The sequence below is a fragment of the Tinamus guttatus genome, unplaced genomic scaffold (genome assembly GCF_059628265.1).
Source record: "Tinamus guttatus ecotype Peru unplaced genomic scaffold, ASM5962826v1 Tinamus_guttatus_pri_ptg000150l, whole genome shotgun sequence".
In the NCBI taxonomy this organism is placed as follows: Eukaryota; Metazoa; Chordata; class Aves; order Tinamiformes; family Tinamidae; genus Tinamus; species Tinamus guttatus.
This window is the reverse complement of record NW_028288684.1, coordinates 15,996,069-16,011,933: the sequence shown is the minus strand read 5'-3', so window position 1 is coordinate 16,011,933 and position 15,865 is coordinate 15,996,069. Positions and strand designations below refer to the sequence as shown.

The window sequence follows — 15,865 nt, the reverse complement described above, 5'->3', positions numbered from 1 at the left end:
TCAGTACATCACATACAATATTAAAGCAATGTCTCAGCTTTCTCTTCCCCATTAGCTCTCCCTCAGGAGCACCCCAAAATTCTCCTCCTCCATCAGTCATTTCCTTGCCCAATTTCTTCTATGTACAGAAATATGCTTCATCAGAAGTCCTTTTATATAACAATACTTGTTGCAAGATGACAGCTATGAGGACTGCACATATGAAAAAAACATTTTCTACTGCACTATCCTCAGCTGAACTGGTGTTTTAAAAATTCACTGGAAGAAACAAGTGATGTGGACAGCTTTTACTCCATTTTAAATACAGTTTGTAACATTAAAACTTCAGTGTTTTCAAAGAATTGGTGTGGGCCCAATACTTATGAAGCTATAGAAGACCACTGAGAACTGCAGAGCTTTACACATAGGTTATACCACTCTAAGAAAAATTCTTAAAGGTTTTCTTAATGTTAAGTGATGAAAAACACTTTTAGGAAGCCAATTTAGCTTGTGTTAAACAGAAGCCATGCCTGAACAGGGTACCACATCACTTTGACTTGCTCTCAGCTTTAGAAATGAATGGGTTCACCAAAGACATAGCAAATTTGCATTTAAATGAAGCCAAGAGCAATTCACTCTATTAGCACATTATTGAGTATCTTATATAAAACACTTGCTGTCTGTGGAGGTCTGAAACCCAAAGATTTCAAGGCCCCTAGATAAATGCCTAGACCCAAAGGCTACAGAATCTTATTTTCTTATTATTTTGACTCATTTTCACTCTGAACTTTTGTTCTTAAATGCAAGGAATTCTTCCAGACTGTAGAAGGATAAAGACTGATATCCGAGAAAAATAAAGAGCTACCAATTATAAAACAAATGCTCTAAACACTAGGAGCCACTGTGGTTCACAGTTGGCAACATATCAATATTGGTGCTTAACTTCTTACACAACAGAGAAAAAAAAATATCACTTGCAATCTCAGAATCACCTACTTTGTACACAATACACGTTAGGGAGGAAAAACCTGAAGATTATTAAACTATGACAGAAACTCGGGCATTTTTAAATGAGAGTGTTGATATTAATCTTCTGTCCTCCTTACAAGAACATTAAGCCTGTTGAAGCCCTTATTAAATTTTACTAGATTTCAGTTAAACCTTTTGTTTCTTTCTTTATTCTTGACAATAAAATATTTCCACATATTATAATCCTAATGTAGAAAAACACCCTTTTATTGATAGATGTTAATTACACTGGGGTTCTAACTTGTTACAGTTTGAAGACAGCCTCAGATGCTACTTTCCTCACTGAAATCTAAAGACTAAATGCAGATATTAAATCCTGCCTTTTCTTGCCAGTTAGTACTAAAAGGTTTAGCACAGAATATGAATTTATGAATAACTGTAAAGGGACATATTCATGTTTTGACAAGTTTTTATTGTGAAACATTGGATTTAAAAAAGGTACAAAATGTCAATGGGCAGAGGTGTGCCAGTACAGTATTTCAACAGTCTATACATGTGGACAGCTGAATAGCTTCACTGCAAAATGCATAATTTTACACACTAGCTAAAAGGGGACCGCGATATTCACAGGCTTAAAATACATAAATAACTTGAGCCAAAAAAGGCCATTACTGGTCAACGCTAATCGACATCTGAAAACAGGCTAAAAAAGCACAACACATTACAACAATCTCCTTGTAGGTCCACGTTTAAAGAACATCAGTTTATTGTGTCAATAATCTACAGCTCCAGGGCACCATTTTTAGGGCTGGGATTCAGCTGGCTAGTTTACAACTTAAAACAATTCAAGTTAAAAAATGAGATTATAGAACAAAAAAGAGCAGATATTTACTTACAACTAAATACTGTGAAGCCCCTAAAACTGGGATTTTTTGCACTGGGATTTATAAAATTGATTATTTCTTATATGGAACTTCTGTTTGTTACTTTAAAATATCCTTACTGCAGTTTGAATAGATATCATTAAATTATTCTATAATCAAACACTTACATTTGCTATGCAGTTCTGTGTTTTAAAACCAAATTCACCAAAGATGGGTGGTCATTCAACTGGAGAAAACTAGTATCAAAATATTACTCTGAATGAAAGTCCAACTTGTAGATTAAAAAAACAAGCAAACATCCTCAAAGGATAGCAGCATTCTCTATCCTAGTTTAGCAAGTTTAAAGAACAGCATTTACAAATGTATAAATTTGATTTTAGTGTATAAAAAAAATACACAACAGGAAACAAGCTAACTTGATTTTCAAATTATTCAGTAGTCTGTCACTGCTGGAACTTATTTGAACTACTGAAAAGGAGTTCACAGTTCAGAACATGAGTGGAGAGCCAAGTAATTTTAGTTAATTAAAATGTGTAGCTTAGTCTACACAATTAAGCTTACTGAAATATAAGCAGTTACCCTGTTACCAGTCAATACCCAGAGCTGAATAAACTTTTACTCACACAAGTCTGCTCCAGTTTGTATGATATGTAACTCACTTTCCTGAGCAGAAACCTTGGGATATATTAAGGGATGTTTAACAGAAATTTCTGGATATGACTAATGTCCTTTAGGAGCAGAGTCAACCTAGATTTATGCAATTTAGAATCAAAATCCAATTAAAAGATTGAAACAAAAACAAAAAAAAATTAATTTGACATCTTGTCCACTCCCTTAACTCATTTCAAGACCATCAGTCTTGGCTGCTGTTTTCTCATTGAGTATCTTTACTAGGGGATGAGAATTTTGCAGTTCATTAGCAGTCACCATAAGTTACAGCCAAAGACATTAAACTGGACAATTGAAATAAAATAAGAGTGTGTATCACTAATTAATGACATAACATTGGGAGTACGTCTGGTGTGGAATTAGAATTAGCACTGTGCCAAAGGGAGAAAAATAAAAACCAACTCCTAAACTCTAATGTGGCCAAAAAAACCCACGTCTTTTGTTCAGGAAGTGTTTGGCATGAGCAGCACTAACAAAATTCTACATCTCACATACACAATCTACAAAGATCATCTAAAGCCAATACTCACTGCTATCAATTAGCTAGCTCCTAATGCTGCTTCAAGCACTGCACTAGCCTCTTTGATCTTTGTTTCAGGTTCCTCTGTACACACATTTATATTTACATAAAACATTTATTAAACATGATTTTAAAACATAAAACCCCCTATGTACAAAATACCAACATTCCTATAAATAAACAGTTGGAAAGGCACTTGCAAGAAAAATCTACAGTAAATCTTACAAAAAACACACTGCATGTTACTGTACAATAGATAATCTTTCAGTAAATCCCTATCACAAGAATGTAAAACACTAGTTACTTGTTATGACTAAGAATATAACCATTACAACTGTATTTACAAATATATACATGTCTTTTTATTTTCACTTGAGAGCACCATGATTTCCACCCTAAATTTGTATGCTGATACAAAGTAAAAGAACAGTTGCCAGAAACCAGTGTTCAGTGTCACTGTTTGTGGTTCACAAACTTTTGGCTGACATCGGTTTAAAGGATTCCGTTGCTGCTTTGTAGAACGTACTCCTGGTTTGTTATTGCGTTTTGTCCTTTAGAGAGAGCACTGCTATGTTCTCTATGCAATTGTTTAATACTATTGCTGGCAAAAACGTTTACAATATCAAAAAAATAAAAACATTCTTCAAGCCAGTTGAAGTATTTTATCTGAACAGTAACTAAAAAAAAGCTGCATATTAATTATAAAAATGTGTAGGAAACATGCCAACTAATCTGGTGTGCAAAGATAATTTTCCACTACGCAGGACTTTAAGGGCTTCACAGAATTACTCAAATTTACAGTGAGTAGTAAACTCCATGAATAACCAGTTCCTCAAGGAGAAGTTAATATACTCCCACTTTTATCAAACTTTTTACCCTTTGACAAAGCTGCAACCTGTTTCAGCAGTTCCCTGTTTTTGGCCTGCAACAAAGAGAGAAAGAAAGGAGAAGGTAAAAAAAAAAAAAAAGGAAAGTTTATGAATTACTTAAAGTTCTCAGGTAGGGGTGTCATGTACTTATTTCCTGTTGCATGTATAAAACCATCTCTCAAAACATTCATGCTGGAAATACTCAAAGACTATCACTCAGTTTTCAAAACTTATTTGTGCCATCAGAGAATAGACACAGAAAAATAACATAACTTTTTAGAAACCACTTGAGGCAAACCTTTAATTCTTGTAGTTAGAAAACTTAATTCATACAGAGTATCTGTGGTCTACAAAACTGAGGTAAAAACAGATTCCAAGTTAAATGTGGTAACAGACATTCAAAAAGTTGAATGTGAAAAGCCTAAATGCATAATTCTACCTGAGACATATGTGAAGTAATTATATTACTTACCTGCAACTGTTCCACAGTTTCTTTGTGAGCTTTCTCCATACTGTTCATCTTTGTCCTCAAGTTTGACTCCTGGTACTGGAAGTCTGCCTTCAACTCTGTCAACTAAAACCAGAAATGCTATAAAGATTCCTTGGACAGCGGCAGGATGTTTTGTAATCAGTCTGCAGGATCTTTACGTAAGCATCAAATCTCAGCAACATGGGCTTTACTTACTAGTTCATTATTAACAGCTCAGCATTTGAGAAGGAGCTTGAAAAATGTCTGTTTTATATGGGGGGAAAAACACTACACTTATATAACCATATTGTTTATTCAGGATTTGGAGTATAGAAGACAATTCCTCAGGACAGGAGAGGGGGAAGCCAAACAGGATTACATAGATGTATGAGCCTAGCTGTACTTTTTCAGATGTGAGACACTTGCCACAATCTTCAGTTATGTCTCATGCAGGTAGCCTTTATACAGTATGGTAACACACAAGCACAGAAGGGCTGAGACTGGAAGGGACCTCTGGAGATCTTCTTGCCCAACATCCCTACTCCAGCACGGTCACCTAGAGCATGTTGCTCAGGATCATGTCCAGGAGTGTTTGGAATACCTCCAGGGAAGGGGCTCCACAACCTCTCTGGGCAGCCTGCTCCAGTGCTCTGTCACCTTCACAGTCAAGAAGTTTTCCCTCAAATTCAGAGGGAACTTCCTGAACTTCAGGTTGTGCCCATTGCCTCTTGTCCTGTCGCTGGGCACCACTGAATATAGTCTAGCTCATTCCTCTTGACATCCTCCCTTAAGATATTGGTACACACTGGTTACTCTCTCAGCCTTCTCTTCTCCAGGCTGAACAGGCCCAGCTCTCAGCCTCTCCTCACAGGGAAGATGCTCCTGATCATCTTTGTAGCCCTTCAATGGGCTCTCCAGCAGCTCCACCTCCCTCTTGTACTGGGAAGCCCAGAGCTGCACCCAATACTGCAGGCGCAGCCTCACCAGGGCTGGGTAGAGGGGCAGGATCCCCTCCCTTGACCTGCAGGCAATGCTCCTCCTGATGCACCCCAGGATCCCGTTAGCCTTCTTGGCCACAGGACACACTGCTGCCTCGTGGTCCGTCTGCAGCTCACCAGGACCCCCAAGTGCTTTTCCCAAAGCTGCTTTCCAGCAGGTCAACCCCAACCTGTCCTTGGGCTGGGATTATTCCTGGGTCCTCTCTAGTTTTGCAGGACCCAGCACTTGCCTTTGTTGAACTCCATGAAGTCCTCCCTGCCCATCTCTGCAGCCTGTTGAGTTCCCTCTGAACAGCAGCACAGCCCTCTGGGGTGTATCAGCCCCTGCTGCCAGCTTCGTGTCACCAGCAAACTCGCTGAGGGGCTGTCGCTTCAAGCAGGTCATTGCTGAAGAAGTTGAACACGATGGGACTTGGTACTGAGCCTGGGGGCTACCACTAGCCTCAGGCCTCCAACTGGGCTCTGCACCACTGATCACAACCATTTGAGCTCTGCTATTCAGCCAGTTCTCCCTCCCTGTCTACTCATCTTCAGCCACCTCCCTGTCTACTCATCTAACTTACGCTTCCTGAGCTTGGCCATGAGGATGTTATGAGAGACTGTATTGAAAGCTTTGCTAAAATCAAGTAGACAACATCCATTGCTCTCCCCTCATCTGCCCATCCAGTCATTCCACATAACAAATCTCCCCCAGAAGGATAATAAAAATGATTCCTTTGGATTCCTTTTTATGCTGTCATCTGTCTTAAGCAGACTATAGTTTGTCCTGTATATATTCCAGAGCTTCAATGCCTCTAAAGCCACAGCAATAGTAATTTAAATTGTACAAGAAATGTGTAATTAAAATTGCTTTACTTAGAATTTAATTCTGAAAATATGTTGTTGAATTCCTGCCACTGAATTTCTCCTAAGACCAGCAGAGGTCCGAATCAGCAGGTGTTGCTAAACTGTGATAGATACTTTTATCCCAGCAGTTGAATGCTTCCTCTGGAAGCACGTGCAGCCACGTGAACTGCTATTAACAGAGTTTGCTGTACGTGGACCCAGTAATTTTAGAAACAGCCTTCTTTAAAATGTTCCGTTCCTCAAAGTAGACACAATGCACCTTGCTCTTTTGAGCTTTTCAGGTCAATTTGGATCAGGAAATAAAGGTTCTTAGCTGGCAAAGAAGCTGGCTATAAAAAAAACAGAAAAGACATTCCTAAAATAACTACTAAGATTGCTATTATTAACACTACTGTGTTAGTTACTGAATCACAAGTAATGAGAAAGAGTAGTCAAAAGAACAGTCAACCACATGGTGCTAAAAAGAAAAAACTCAAATGTGTGTATCAAGACACTACTGTACACAGATTGCTGCTCAAGGTATGTATTTAGCAAAGCTCTTGTAAAGTCCAGAGACCATAAACCTCAGGTATCCAAAACAAAGACCACCTAGCAGTAACACTGCACCATAAAAAAATGTGCAACTAGACTACAAGGGGCAAGTAGCAATCTCCCAGTGCCTCATACTACCATTTTGCCCAAAAAGTTAAATAATGTATTACAGCAAACAGCAAGCACTGGTAACAAGTCAAGATCTTGACTCATGGCAAAACATGATGAGTGAGAACTGCATAGCACTATAGAGCTGTACGACAGCATAGCACTGTAGAGGTTTACTAAGCTTAGCATTTCCTGAAGTTACACATTTCCAAGATACTACTTTTTCATTTGTAACACACTGAACTGGCCAGATGCTCGTCCCTACACAAATCTGGGAACAAAGTTTTAACAGGGATCTCCCACAGCTTCTAGTTCAGGACTGACATTTGCAGACCTTTACCCCAGCAGGTGTCTTTATATTTACTAACTCACAGGCAGAAACTTGGGCAATGCATTCATTTGTTGCATTCTTTTCAGCTATGCAAACGCTGGATGTGTTTTCTTCCTCACAGCAGCTACAGAAAGTCACCAACACTGAAAAGACTTAATGCCTGAAGGAGTGTTTAAGTTCCAAGAACTCTGAGGCCTAAGAAAGTTTTAGCAGAAGGAGTATGGAAACTATAAGACACCCCTCCATGGAAACAGCATAAATGCAGGTCACTTCAGTGGGTATGCAGAAGTAGGTGACGTTTCCCTTTTGCTAGCTTTACCAGTACATAAAAATAGATATGGCAATTTCATTTCATACAGACTCCTGACCTTACACTGGCTTTACAGGAGTGAGATCAGAGCCTTAATGCTTGTCTTTTCCAGACAAATTCCCCACGAGGATCCAAGACAGACTGTTCAGTTCTTTCACATTAGCACTTAACAGGCTTGAAACAGTTAATTCCATAACTGGTAACATCAGCTATACTGCAGCAGGGATGAACCTAAAGGGCTTCAAAATTTTATTCAGAAGAGCTTAAACAGGTGCTGATCTACATGTTCTAAATGGAAGGAATTTCCTTCTAGGATCAACAAGCTGTTCTTAACCTTCACATTTCTAGTAGGCCACCATGCACCTATAATCAAACTTATATTTGAGAGTATTATAAATATTATTTTTACCATAATTCCATGACTTACTTAATCCTGCACAGACAGTCCAGAGCCACAACTAGAGGCAGTGTTGTAAAAGTATCTCACAAATCAAAGGGCAAAGAAAATAAGCTCTAATAAAGGCCAAGCTAATTGAACACTTGGGGTTGCTTTTCTTTCATTGTAAAATTTAAGCTCATTGTATGAGCTTCACCGTAGTAATTACAGGCTCGACTTCACTTTACTTTTGCCATTTACCAAACACCTAATTCATGCTATTCTTCTAGTCTTTAACTGCAGACAAAGTAATCTACACTACACAAAAAGATCAATATTTTAAAATAATCAAAACACTTAACTTCTCCTCCTATAAGAGGAAAAAAAAAGAAAAAAAAAAACGCACACCTCTAACTCTCTTATGAATTATTACTATTGTAGCTTTTATGAATTATTACTATTCTAGCTTTTATTTAAAGTAAAAAGCAGGTTAAACTTGGAACATTTCCTGCTTTTATTCCCCATGTTTGCATGCCTGCCAGAGTACATAGATATGTCCAGAGATCTTTTTTTGGACTGAATTAAAAATACATAAACTACTGTCTAGCATTTTAGCCATCACCTGAGGAATGAGAAAGGAGAAGCAGTGAACTAGCTGGCTAATTCACACATCACTAAAGTGAGATGAGGTTAATTCCTCTTTGTCTCAGGGCCAAATTAATATTCAAGATATGAAAGCTGAGAGCTTGTCATTTAAAAGGCAAAAAAGTATATGATTTTTGTTTCATCATACCATTTGACAGAATTTTGGGGAATCTATAAAGTAGAAGACAATTTCATAAAAGCCTTACTAAGCAGATGCAACTTTTACCTTTTTATCTTTTTCTAAAATGGTCTGATCTCTTTGCTGCAGAAGTCGTTTAAGGGACATTACTTCTTCTTTCAGCTGACTTATGAGGACGAAGTTGTCGGTTCCCCCACTGTCTGCTGACTGATTTATAGAGCTACTAAAAAATAAATAAAAAAAAATTACTTGCAACATCAATAAAAAAAAAACATATATTTTTAAAGTTCATATGGGATAATTAACAATTCCACAAACAACCTTAAAGACTAATGCAAAAAAAGTATGTACCTGACAGAAATTGATGGAACTGGCAAATTACCTTACTAATGGCACACATTACATACACCTGCAGAAATATAATTAAATATTAGCTTTCAGGGGGACAAATACCTTTTGACTGAAGCAGCGACTTTTATATTTATACCAACTTTTTGGCCAGAGACAGAATAAAGATTCAGTCTCTGCACGTCGATGTTCAAATGACTTGTTTAGATACTAGGTCAGCTTAAAGCAGCAGGTTCAACCCTGCATCCAACTGAGGAAAATCACGGATGTTACAGAACACCGTTTCTTTGATAACTGTCGCATCCTACACACACTTCATTTAATTTTGCCCCAGACAGCTTAAAAGCAGGAACACAGTGCCAGTTTTGTGCTAATTAAGTCATTTAGCTGACCAACAGCACTCAAGATGCCACCCAATAATTTGTTTGGTGGGACAGTTATTTTTCACCTCCCTCATTCTCCAGACCAAAAAAGAAAGGAAAAAAAAACCAAAAGTAACTGGCCACAAATGAGTGCTCTACTTGGCTGAAATGGCTCAGCTGTACAAAGATGTAACTTTACCTATCTCCATTTGATGGCTTGGATTCCAGTTTGGGCTTTTTCTTTGGAGTTTCATTCTGAATAGCTGCAGAGGATTTATGGCTGAAATCAAACAAAATGTAAACCTAAAACCTCATACTAAATAACTCTCTAACATCACTTGATGATCATCATTTGGTAAATATAAAATAACTAACTCATGCTGCTAGCTGGAGTGCTAGAAACTAAACAGCAATGCGAGGAAATGGATCCTTTAAATACAATCTCCAGGATAAATTAAAAGAAAATTAACATATGCTATCATACTTACCTCTGTTTCCACAGTCCCTGATCTTGTTCTGGACTCAGATTGCTGATTCTGAAATACATGAAACATACTTAGGGAAAGCAGTTGAGCAAACATTCTTTTTTTTTTCTTCTAAAATTATGCAAATAATATCTGTTCCTTTTTCATAAATAAAATTACCAATTATGAATTTCCAGTTGGTCAGTCGTATTGCCTGTTATATTTGCAATCACTCTTTATTTACTAAGGTTTGAATGCTGTTAAAATATTTTAGCTAAATATGTAAATTATCATAAGACACAAGGGGATGACTTTAAGCTTGACAGCTAAATCTTTTCCCAGCATTTCCTGTTTTTTGTCAGCTTTGTATTATCAATCTTGCAATTTGGTCTAAAACCATACCATACTTTGTAATAAATGAAAACTGCCTAAAAAGATGTCTACTTCTGTACTACTACTGCCAGCAGCGGTGCCACAAAAGCAGGGAAGGCTTTGCATGCCTGAAATATATCTTTAGTTGGAAAAAAAATGCATAGGTCTTCAATAATTTCAAAAGTAACTGAAGTAACTTTACCAAACCACATGGTTATAGGAATCACTAATGGCAAAATTTAGATTACATTGAATGAAATATTTCAATGACTTTATACTTCTTTTTCATGTTATTCTCTTACACCTCAAAATAATTTATATGGGGAATCTATTGGACCTTAAGCAACAAACCCAGGGCATCCTATAGAAAAAAGGTGCTAAGCCAACCTATATTCATTGAGATAAGCTTTTTCTAACAGCTCCTGAGTATATCAGGAATTCTGTATTGAAGAATTATCATCTTTTAATTTAATCTTTAGTAGATCATTGCCAAACTTGTTAAATCAGACATACTTTGTAACAGTTCTTCTTTTAGCAGAGACTAGAGAGAACAATATCAGCATAACTCTCTCCTTGACAGGCATAATTTTCTTCAAATTCCTGAAGAACCAGTTTATTTTATTTTTTAAGGGAAAACATATTTCTCTCCTCCTCGTTCTCAGTACCATCCCAGATTATTTTATGTGTATATACATACACACAAGTACATATAATTTTATACATGTATATTTTATATATATATATACACCCACACATAAATATATATATTTTTATATATGTGTGTGTATATATATATACACGCACACACACATACACACTCGATGAAACATGTTTTGGGAAAAATGGTAAACTACATTATAAAAGTGGAGCTTAGAATGAAAGCATTTGTATGTCCCTTAATGACAAGGATCGCTCCCTTTGCAGCTATAGTTCTCATTATCTACTACAATAAAATAAATAAATAAAAAAGGGGAAGGAAGGAGGGAAGGGAGGAAAAAATAAGTAGTTTGAAGTATGCTACCATAAGCCTATCAATAAAAATACAAGTCACATAATTGTCATTATATTAGCAAGGAAAAGAAACAAATCAATCCTGAGATTTAGGACTGGATAAATGGAGTATGTAAATTAAAGTTGGTAGGTTCTTAATGCCACAGCCAGAGAAAAGCAGAGAAAAGACAGAGAAAAGCTGAGAAAAGTTGCAAGATGAGCCAGAATAATGTGAAATGTTAACAGTGCCAATAACTGAACTGACAGTGCTGTTTTCTTATGTCTGCGTGATTGATGCTTCGTAAGCAACTCTTAACACTGCTTCCTCCAGCAGGATTTGATTAGAGCAACCACCAGAAAGACACAGACTGGCCCTTTACTGAGGGCAATTCCACATGGATGCTCAGGCGTCTCAAGCAAGAACCTCATCACCAGTAGTATGGTGCACACAAAGAAGTCACAAGGATGTAAGTGAAGGTTGGGATTCCAGATAAAACAGCTACTCTGCGCTGCCACTATACATGTTTTAACCCATGGGAAATTCCTGCAAATTAGTGGTTACTGCTTAGAAATCCCTTAGAAATTTTAACTTATCCCCAGGTAACTTGTTCCTGTAAGCCACTGGCTGGATTTCTTTTCTAGATCTTCTGTCTTCTGTCTACAACACCAAAAAAGAAGTTCGAGACTTTCTGTTGTTCACCCATTTCTATTCACCCAACTTGCAAGAACGCAAAGACCTTAACAGGAACAAAAACATTCTACTATGATATTCAACATTGTATTTTAAACAATGTTTCTTATTTCCTTTAATTTAACCTTAGAACTAGCAGAAAGGGAACAAGAAGATGGATCAACAATTATTTTATATTTCCATACTTACTTATGATGACCACTGCTGTGGCGGTGATGGTGGTGGTGATGGTGGTGGTGTTTTGAGTGATGCTGGTCTTTTTCAGTGAGAGATGAGGATGAGGAGTTCGAATGTGAAGATCCCAGGCTCTTCCTCTGCTCTTTTGTCTTCTGTAGTACTCTCTTGTAGGACAATGTGCAGAGCCAACACAGTAACTTTCCATCAACCTTTTGGGAAATAAGTCATACATTTTTTTTCCCAAGAATTCTTCCAGAAGAAAGATGTACTTTAGTGAGAAAATGTTTCACTTCATCTGTTATCTATAAGAAAAATCCACACTTCTCTTTGGCATGAAACAGCAATACTATATCCCCAAATATATGTACTATATTATTTAATCTAGCAAATCTTTCTTCATTTCTTTTTAGCATTTAAAGTTTTTCTACAAGACAATGCAAGCAAATATCAAATCCATTCTATATCATAAAAGTGAGAAGAACTTTAAGGGGTAAATCATTTTTAGACACCATGTACCCTCTCAACCCATCGTATTCCAGAGCAGAATCAAGATGTCCAGTCAACGTGTTACTTGTACCAAGTAAATTCTTCTGTAAAAACAGCATTATTCTTGGGTTCAGGCAAGAGGCTTATAAGGTGATTTCCTCAGCACCTTCTGGAATGAGAAAGTGGCACTCACCAAAGCTATTTAAGAAAGCAGAACACAAAGGGCTGCTCAGAGCAGACTCCCTCTCTGGTGCTACATTTTAGGGCAATGCAGGCAGACTGGAAGCGGTGAAGTGACAGATTCAAGTTAATGACACACACAGGATGTAATGAATGGGAAAAAATAAAAAGCACCAACACTACTCAGCCACTTAACCTCTGTCAACGAAATACTACTGTCAGCTCTGCACTAAGAAAAAAAAATTACTCTAAAATAAGTTAGCCCAATAGCTAACATAATGATTTTAAATTATAGAATTTAATGGGAATACTGAAAAGCACAGCACAATGACTTTAAATCGATACTAGAGAACTTCAGATACACTCCTGATAATCTTCCTCTTATGAAGCAGGAGTGCCTAAGCCGTTACAGCTCTGGAACAAAGCTTACCTTCCTTCTTCCCTCCTCTTTTCGGTCAAAAGCACATTGCTGTTTGCACTGTTCGCACGTTTGAGGTGGCCCATACTTCTTTTCTGAGTTTGTGCAACGCTGACATTTTGTGCCGATGAACGCTGCAATGATGTTACAATACTGACAAGGCTTGGGCTGAAAAACAGAGAAGCAGAGCTGAAGTTAATATATTTATGATTTCTGTGACAAGCTATTGCAGGTATTTCAAATCTCCCAGCAGCGCTTCTAAACTATTAGGGATTCAGATTTCAAAAACCCCTTTATCTCCACTGGTTCTACTTCACTGCTAACTTTTTCTGGGATTAAATTCAATGAAAAACAAACAAAAATAAAACAAAAAAACATACCATACATTTTGACTGCTCATTCCCCCAACCCTATTTTCTGTTGTGACTCTAACTTCTCTATATCCTTGAACTACTCAGGGATTTGAGCCCTACGGCTCCAAGATTAGCATCCCTGCAACTTCAAGAAATTTAACAAACCTTCAGATACCTTCAGGTCAGATTATCAGCTTTTATACCATACATTACACAAGAGTAATACAAATAAAAAAGAAAATTCCTGACACTTTTCTTCAGTCCAAAGAGGCAGCTTTTTTAACTGAACTATTGCTAAAAAATATTACTGTCTCTGTCTTAGGCTTCGGTTTCAAGCTTTTCAAAGAATGCTCTTTATGTTTGTTTACAAAATGCCTGACTACATACCAACACCTCATATATCTCCAATAAGCTGAATTTCATCTAGTGTGTTTTATGCTAAGTATACAGAAGCTAAATATGCCTGTTTCACAAACAAGATTAGCTCAATAACTCAATGCAAAGTTTACTAAAAACTAAAGCATACTAAAAAGTTCTCTAAGAGAACTGAAGCTACAATTAAGGTGAAAAAATGCAAAGTAACAAGATGATAATACTCATTAACTTTTACTACTTAACAGCTTAAAATTGTTAACAAATCTCTAAAAAAAAACTTGTATTATTTGCTTTTGCTTTTTACAATACTTGTATCATTAGCTTTTCACACTCCAGCACTCATCGAAAACCCAGACAGTTAAGCATCTTTCTGCTGTCAACTGTGTTCAAGAGACTATGCAAAGAATTGCTTTATGTGCATAAAATGAAGTAACACTTTCTTGCTATGAATAGCTCTGTTGCAGTTATTCATAACTGTTAAGCTACATATAATAACAATGAAATTCATTTTGAAAAAAGGAACTGAAATCCAGGAAGGAACTGAAGAGCTGCCAATAATTTTCACTACTTTTCATAAGGCTTTTTTTTGGTTATAACAAGTATGAAATTGAATTCCCCAGAGATTTTTTTCTTTTGAATGTGAATGAACCCGAGTTCGGTTTTTAGAACTAAGAACCTACTCACCGTTCCAAACTGCTTCACGTTTTGGGCACATTTCTTGCATATTGTATTAGTTTTGCTAAAGATAAAATTGCACAATATTGAATTCAGAGACAAACGCTTTCCTTGAATTTTTTCCCCATGCAATTACTGAAAAACATACATGCAAATATGGGCTAGAGTAGTAAACAGTTAATGATCAGCAGACAACGTGCCCTGACAGTGCCTTGTGTTTACGAGAGGCGCGCGCGTCACCGGAGCAGACAGGTCACTTCCCTGCCGCTCGCTCGTCTCTCCTCAGAGAGTTGAGCATTTCCCTCTCCCTGCGAGTTGCTCCACAGAAACAGCTGCTCTTTCCACAGCTACCCCGGCAGGGCAGGCAGGGCTCCCGTGCGGCGCGCTTTGCTGTGGCAGAAACGCTGCTGTACCTCTCCTGCTGAAACTCCGACCGGCAGTAAGTGCATTTGACGATGGGATGCGCGATGCGACACTCCTAGGAAACAAAAGCACAAGGTAAGAGCGGTGGTTTTGTAAACAAAGCACCAGCCGGGGGCGGCTTCCTCGCTCGGCGCCTCTCAGCCCGGCCGGGACCCGTCCCGCGGCCCGGGCTGAACCACCGTGACCGCCACATCCTCGGCAGGAAGCCGAGGGCTGCGAGCGCCTCGGCCGCGGGGGGAACGGTTACCGGAGCTGGCGGCACCATTAACGGCTGGGAAGAGGGAGAATGGAGCGGACCGTTACCAGCACGGGTGACCGCTAACGGCCTGAGAAGGGAGGGGGAAGGGTAGCGAACCGTTACCGGCGCGCGCGGGTGACCGTTAACGTCTGCTGAGGGGGACGGTTACCGAGGCCCGAGGAGCTGCCGCCCGCCCCGCCGCGCCCCGCCGCACCTTGCAGAGCTGCTGGCCCTGCGAGAGCTCCTCGAAGGGGTAGCGCTGGTTGCATTTGGTGCACGCGTAGAGAGCCGGCGCGGCCGCCGGCGCCGCCATCCGCGCCGCCGCCGGCAGGGCGGGCCGAGGGAGGGGAAGAGGGAGGTGCCGGCGCGAGGCCCGCGGCCGCCGCCGCCCGGGAGCCGCTCGCGCGCGCGCGCCGCCCCCTCCCCGCGCGCGCCGCTCGGGAGCGCGCCCGGGCCTCGGAGCGCGCCCGCCGCCCTAGGCCGCGCGCGGAGCCCGCGCCGCGGAGCCGCGTCCCCTTGTGCCGCTGCGGGCAGCGGCGTCACCCGCGCCCGCCCCGCCCGCGCGCCCCAGCCAATCAGCGCCTCGCGCCAAAGTTGCCTTCAAAACCTGCCGCCCAATGGCCGCCCCTGCCGCGGCCAATCGGGACGCGCCTGCGCCTCCCTGCGCTAA

The 15,865-nt window shown here is 39.4% G+C and overlaps 1 protein-coding gene across 5 annotated transcripts; it reads right to left on the bottom strand.

Annotated features, from left to right (window-relative positions):
• Nucleotides 1-2,903: 2,903 nt before the first annotated feature.
• On the bottom strand, nt 2,904-15,532 carry FAM76B (family with sequence similarity 76 member B). Of its 5 annotated transcripts, none has more exons than XM_088522353.1 (10): nt 15,410-15,532; nt 14,948-15,012; nt 14,544-14,598; nt 13,144-13,299; nt 12,060-12,256; nt 9,842-9,889; nt 9,553-9,633; nt 8,731-8,866; nt 4,363-4,464; nt 2,904-3,943 (listed from the first exon to the last, which is right to left on the bottom strand). In XM_088522353.1, exons 1-10 carry the CDS (start codon nt 15,506-15,508, stop codon nt 3,854-3,856), a joined length of 1,029 nt encoding a protein of 342 aa, XP_088378479.1. In that variant the 5' UTR covers nt 15,509-15,532; the 3' UTR covers nt 2,904-3,853. The 5 variants fall into 5 exon arrangements, with proteins under 5 accessions (XP_088378479.1, XP_088378480.1, XP_088378482.1 ...); XM_088522354.1 differs by having other exon boundaries at nt 8,731-8,863; XM_088522356.1 differs by lacking the exon at nt 9,553-9,633.
• Between the last annotated feature and the right edge of the window lie 333 nt (nt 15,533-15,865).

Bases quoted from the DNA above. Each gene is read 5' to 3' on its own strand.
- FAM76B (XM_088522353.1), bottom strand. From the start codon at position 15,508: ATGGCGGCGCCGGCGGCCGCGCCGGCTCTCTACGCGTGCACCAAATGC. The intron at 12,257-13,143 runs GTAAGCTTTGTT...ATTTCCCAAAAG, and splicing joins AAGAGGAGGGAAGAAGGAAG to GTTGATGGAAAGTTACTGTG. The intron at 9,890-12,059 runs GTAAGTATGGAA...CATGTATTTCAG, and splicing joins CACAGCAGTGGTCATCATAA to AATCAGCAATCTGAGTCCAG.